General features: G+C 37.5%; 1 protein-coding gene across 1 annotated transcript; it reads left to right on the top strand.

Annotated features, from left to right (window-relative positions):
• Window positions 1–1,161: 1,161 nt before the first annotated feature.
• Window positions 1,162–4,636, top strand: LOC101479445 (H-2 class II histocompatibility antigen, E-S beta chain). Its single transcript, XM_024801623.2, has 6 exons — window positions 1,162–1,233; window positions 1,443–1,715; window positions 3,278–3,491; window positions 3,571–3,638; window positions 3,733–3,855; window positions 4,438–4,636. The coding sequence occupies exons 1-6, from the start codon at window positions 1,179–1,181 to the stop codon at window positions 4,458–4,460; spliced, it is 756 nt and encodes a 251-aa protein (XP_024657391.2). The 5' UTR covers window positions 1,162–1,178; the 3' UTR covers window positions 4,461–4,636.
• Window positions 4,637–5,712: the final 1,076 nt, after the last annotated feature.

Here is a 5,712-nt window from a genome sequence, read left to right as displayed (position 1 = left end):
AATTTAATTTTTGCTTGATGCATAAAGTTAAAAGACTAAAACTAATAAAGCAAGTTTTAAAAAGAAACTTTTTCATTTGATTACATTTTATATGATGGATTATGCAGGTAATTATTGCTTTATTACCTATTCAGCTTGTGTGTCATGTTTTTAAAAAGTAACTAACTAAGCAATTAATTACTTTTGAAAACAAGTAATCAGAAAGTAACAGGATTACTTTTTTGGAACCGTAAGTAATTAGTTACTGATTTTTTTTTCACAGTCACATCATATTAATATAAAAATACAGAAAAAAAATCAGGAAGGGGGCAAACACTTTTTCACTTGTGATTTACCTTGAGGTCAGATCAAATGTCTAACTCTGTAACTGCATGAGTCTGTGGACAGTAATGAAGCTTTTACACTGTCAGTCGGCTCCTCGGAATCATTTACTGTAGAATCACTGATTAAAGATCTGTAGAACTGATCAATAATGTCTTGATACATGCTCAGTCATCCAGGTAAGAAAATTTCAAAAAGTTGATTCTGTTCATCTGGATGTGATGTTTTCAGTGGGAGAAAGATTTCATCACTCATCCATGTAATTTATTCAGTCTCAGCTGACTGCAGGTTCATTAACAGCTTAACTGATGTCCACAGGCTCATGCAGTTCCAGAGTTAGAGATGTGGTTCTGACCTCCGAGTAAATCACCATAATCAATCATGAAAATACTGTTGATGTGTTTATCACACTTAAATGTTTCAGGTCTTCAAACAAATTCAAACTTTACTTTGTCTAACACGTACTGTCATCAATAATGATACTGTATGTAGCGATAAAGTTTACTTTGACTAATGAACATGATGAACCTGCTGGTTCCAGTATATTTGCTTAACGATAGATAATATCACACTTTATAAAAGCCAAATCATTTTGTATTTAGTTTATCTTTATCTGAACAAATAAGTCACAGTGTTTCCATCTGAACAGCCTCAGTCCTCAGTCGCATTAATACCTAGGACTGCATTAGCTAGAGAAAAAAGGGGTGTGGCAGGGTGGGGTTATAAACTACAGATGAAACCTTTCTGAGAAAGTTCTTCCTATTAACAGGTGATGCTGTGATCAAGTGACTATGTCATCTGGCTTTTAAAGCAGCTCTCAGTCAGACTGAGGCAGTTTGTTAAGAGCACTCAGGAACATGGCTTCATCTTTTCTCTGCTTCACCCTCCTCTTCATCAGCATCCGCACTGCAGGTATGATCAATGCACTGATCAACACACTATTACCAATCAATACATCCATCTTTGGTCTGTATATTGTTGATCAATACATGGTTCATTGATCAATAGACTCATCAATATAACATACAGTTTATACTTTATCATCTATTATACAGGTATTATACAGGTATGATCAGTTCTCCACAGTCTGCACTTCACTGATGTTCTGTTTTGTTCTTCAGATGGATTTTTAGAGTATAGGGTGGAACGCTGTGAATTTAACTCCACTGCGCTGAAGCACATCGAGTACATCTACTCTCGCTATTACAAGAAGATAGAGTACATCAGGTTCAGCAGCAGTGTGGGGCAGTATGTTGGATTCACTGAGCATGGAGTGAAGCTGGCAATGCTCTGGAACAATAATACTGCACGGCTGAATTCAATGAGACAAATGGTAGTGCAATATTGTTACCATAACATTGATGTTCATGATCGGGCTGTTCTAGCTAAGTCAGGTGAGTGTGTAGTTGCGCAACATCATCAGGGCATCATGTTCAGCCACACAGCGACCAACACTCTGAATCACTCAGTTTAATCCTTAAACTCCTGAAGGTTTAAATTTGTTTAGAAATTTGGAGTCTACTGGAGTTCTGTTTCTTTAAAATTCAAGAAACAAAGTTTTTTAACAATGAAAAGTTTTTTATTAAATTATTTCAGGATTAATTAAAACTTTAATTAGAAGTTAAAAAGTAGAAGATGATTTAACAAATATTTGTGTAAATACAGCTTGCATTGAATGCTGGTGGCAAAACTTGAGCTTCTTCAAATCCGATTTTTTTGTCTGCTTGTTCACACTACAAATAAAATGCGACAGCAAACGCTCTCGTGTGAACCCTTAAAGAGGCCCGCATGTGCAAAAGAAGACGTCACACACAACGCGCTCTGTTTAGACCCAGAGCAACAGTATTGTTTGACTGATGGCCCTTAATATAAAGACTTCGGACTTTACGTTTCCCAATTTTTGCTTTAAGTTATTTTGTTATTTACATAATAATGTAAATAACCTAATAATTATCCTTATTGCTGTTTTAGAGAGGAGTGGTGCTTCAAAGGATAGTTGCAGATTTCTGTCAGAATCTGCAGATTATACAGTATAAATAAAATGTTCATGTTTCTCCAACGCTGTCTTCCCAACAGTTTCACTGGATGGCCAGGAAGCATTTGCTTCCTGATACTGTTAGTGTTAATTAATAATTGCAATTTGAAAAAAAGTGTCATTTTTTTTACCAGGATGTCCTTCAATACACTTATTAAACAAATATGTAGGACTGCTTTTTTCCATTTGTGCAACATCTCTAAAATTAGAAATATCCTGTCTCAGAGTGACGCTGAAAAACTAGTTCATTCGAGAGAGTGATATTATGCCCCTTATGTCAAACAGAGTGATTTATGACCCCAATAAATTATTCATGAGCTTAGGGTGTAATAAAGGAAGTAGTAAAAATACGATATTAATAAAATTATGATATTAGAAATTATGAATTAGAAAGAGAAAGCATATTTCTCCTGTATTGGCTTCCCTTCAGTGGCTTCCTGTTAAATCCAGAATTTAATTTAAAATCCTGCTCCTCAATAATAACCTCATCTTATCTTAATGACTTTACAGTGCCATATCATGCCATTAGGCACTTCGCTCTCGCACTGCAGGCTTACTTGTCATTCCTAGAGTATTTAAAAGTAGAATGTGAGGGAGAGCCTTCAGTTTTCTCACCAAAACTCTTGCTCATAGGGGTCATATGATTGTTGCATTTTTTTTCTTATTTCCTTATATTAATGTAGGGATTTTACAATAAATTACATAAAATACAATTTTTACAATAGGCAACTGTTGTGATTTGAAGCAATATAAATAAAATTGATTTGAAATTTGCAATTCTAATTTATTTAATTACAAATAACCAAAATTATGCCATTATTCTGACAGCTAACACATTTTCTATAGGTAGATTACAGATGATTCTATCCCATTACACATAATATTGCCACAATGGTAATATAATGTCTGTGTGGTTTTTAGTTCAGCCCAGTGTCAGAATTAACTCCAAGACCCCACTTTCTGGTCACCATCCTGCCATGTTGGTCTGCAGCGTCTACGACTTCTTTCCCAGTGAGATCAAAGTGAGCTGGCTCAGAGACGGACAGGAAGTCACCTCTGATGTCACTTCCACTAAGGAGATGGCAAATGGTGATTGGTACTACCAGACTCACTCCTACCTGGAGTACACACCCAGGTCAGTCCACATCAGATCCTGGTTCATTTCCGGATCCATTCTGTGAGTGGTTTGTGAATCAGTGGTCTTTGTGTTGAAGGTCTGGCGAGAACATCTCCTGTGTGGTGGAGCACGCTAGCCTGAAGGAACCTCTGATCACTGACTGGGGTAAATACCTGTCTGTCTGTCCACAGAAATATGTATTTGACTGCTAACCTGTCTGTTTGACTGTTGGCCTCTATCTGTCACCTGTCTGACTCAGAGCCGTCCTCAGACAAATCAACTCCTGAATCAACCACGCTGATTGCCATCGGAGCCTCTATACTGACCCTGGGTCTGATCTTACTTTTGGCTGGATGTTTTCTCTACAGGTGGAAAGCCCCAGGTTAGACCAGGACTCACACTCACAGACCATTTGGCAAGCGTTTATGTCAGCCTTTTTGTTAGCCTGTTTATGTTCTATATTCACTTTCAGCTAGTGAATTTAATTTCTCACAAGTTTAGACAAGTTTTAAGTCCATATTTAGGCCCCAGTCTAATTTCACTGATGCGTTCAAATGTGGTGGATCCCAGCTATCCCTGAATAAGAGGTCTGGATTGGCTCTCCATCTAAAGGGCCTGAGTCTGAGCTTTTATTACAATTTTTTATTCTAATATTGCATTGGAAGCTAAATTACCAATTAACACAATCACATGTGTATTTTTGAACTCTATATTTTATCTGCTGTCCTCTGATTAGATATTAGTCCCTTATTTAGACAACCTCAGCTGCTTCAGGCCTCAGGCATCTCCCTCTCAGACTTATAGGATTTCACACCAGTTCAGACCTGTTTTTCAGAGCAGACAGAGTCCATGCATTTAAACTAGGGACTTCACTGAATCATTGTTGTTGATGTTTGATTGAGATCAGTTGTCCTCATGTGGATAAAGAGTTTCTTATTGACTCTGTCCTTATCTCTTTATCTAGATCATACTCTGTTTTTCAATTAATGAGGCAGGATCCTGATCCTAGTCCTGGCTCTTTCTGATGGAGTAAGAAGCAGCTGATTTGTGTGTTCAGCAGACTCATGATCTCTGGAATGGGCGACTCTGAACCTGATCCATGACCAAACTCATGTATAGATGTTTAATTAATGTCTTTGAACCACAATAAACATAACATTTCACCTGTGTGCTTACTTACATGCATCAACACATTGATGTCACTGTACACTGTTTAAAACCCTTTAGTGTTCTGGTCAACCAATTGGTAGAGCACATTTTCAGGCCCTATATCTAACTGAGGCTTTCACTGAAATTGACCTACCTTATTGAGTCTTTTCTACCAATTGGTTTACATCTGTAATGCCAAAAAAATCCATCAGAAGGCACTGCAAATGGAAACTGTTGGCTCTGCTTATCCCTCTCCCAATAAAACTAAGGTAGGAAGATAACATTTTTTGATATATGATAGTGTTGGAGGACTTACTAAACAGATGTATGTCACTTGACAGCATTAAAAAAGTGAAATTAAATGTTTAATATTTTTTTAAAAAGTGGTCAAACAAAAGGTTGATTTGTCCCTTTGTGGTGCTAATGCTAACATAACCTAAATGTTATTAAAATTGACTATTTGCCATAAAATCAGACCACTAGACCCATTTTGTTTATCCATTGCTATTGATAAATCACATTAAGTGTTAGCACAGCAAGAATAGGCTGAAATAATTTCCTCAGTAAGTCATTTTTGTAACTTTCTGATGATTCTGATGATATCACCCACCTTCAACCACAGTGTGTTTGAGGTCATGGTTTCATATGAAGCAACAAGGGCTGGCACTCTCCACCAATATATTGCCAACAAACCAGATGAGTGTGGCTTTAAATTGTTCTGCCAAGCAAGTTCATCTGGTATCATCCACAACTTGCTGCTGTATCAAGGGGGGTCTACATTCTTCAATGCTCCCCTGAGTGAAAAGGAACAGAAGCTACCTGTAAGGGGCCAAAGTTGTAAAAAAAAAACCACTATGCAACCCCATAAAAGAACCGCAGTTCTTCACAAGTTTCAGCTTGGTCCAGAACTTGCACACCTCCTTGGGTGTCAGGTGCATTGGTACTGTATGACCAAACTGCACCGGTGGAGCTCCCCTGATGGCAGACAAAGACCTGATGAAGAAGGGCCATGAAGCCTGTTATTACAGGCTGATCAAGGTCTGATTGCAATGCAATGGTTTGACAAGAAATGTGTCAACCTCCTAAACAT

This window comes from Maylandia zebra, linkage group LG3 (genome assembly GCF_041146795.1).
Source record: "Maylandia zebra isolate NMK-2024a linkage group LG3, Mzebra_GT3a, whole genome shotgun sequence".
Classification (NCBI taxonomy): domain Eukaryota; kingdom Metazoa; phylum Chordata; class Actinopteri; order Cichliformes; family Cichlidae; genus Maylandia; species Maylandia zebra.
This window is presented reverse-complemented; position numbering and strand designations above follow the sequence as displayed.

What these genes read in the sequence shown, in the direction of transcription:
- LOC101479445 (XM_024801623.2), top strand. Translation starts at nt 1,179, where the DNA reads ATGGCTTCATCTTTTCTCTGCTTCACCCTCCTCTTCATCAGCATCCGC. An exon ending in GGCTGTTCTAGCTAAGTCAG is followed by an intron (nt 1,716 to 3,277) that starts GTGAGTGTGTAG and finishes TGTGGTTTTTAG; the next exon opens with TTCAGCCCAGTGTCAGAATT. An exon ending in CTACAGGTGGAAAGCCCCAG is followed by an intron (nt 3,856 to 4,437) that starts GTTAGACCAGGA and finishes CTCTTTATCTAG; the next exon opens with ATCATACTCTGTTTTTCAAT.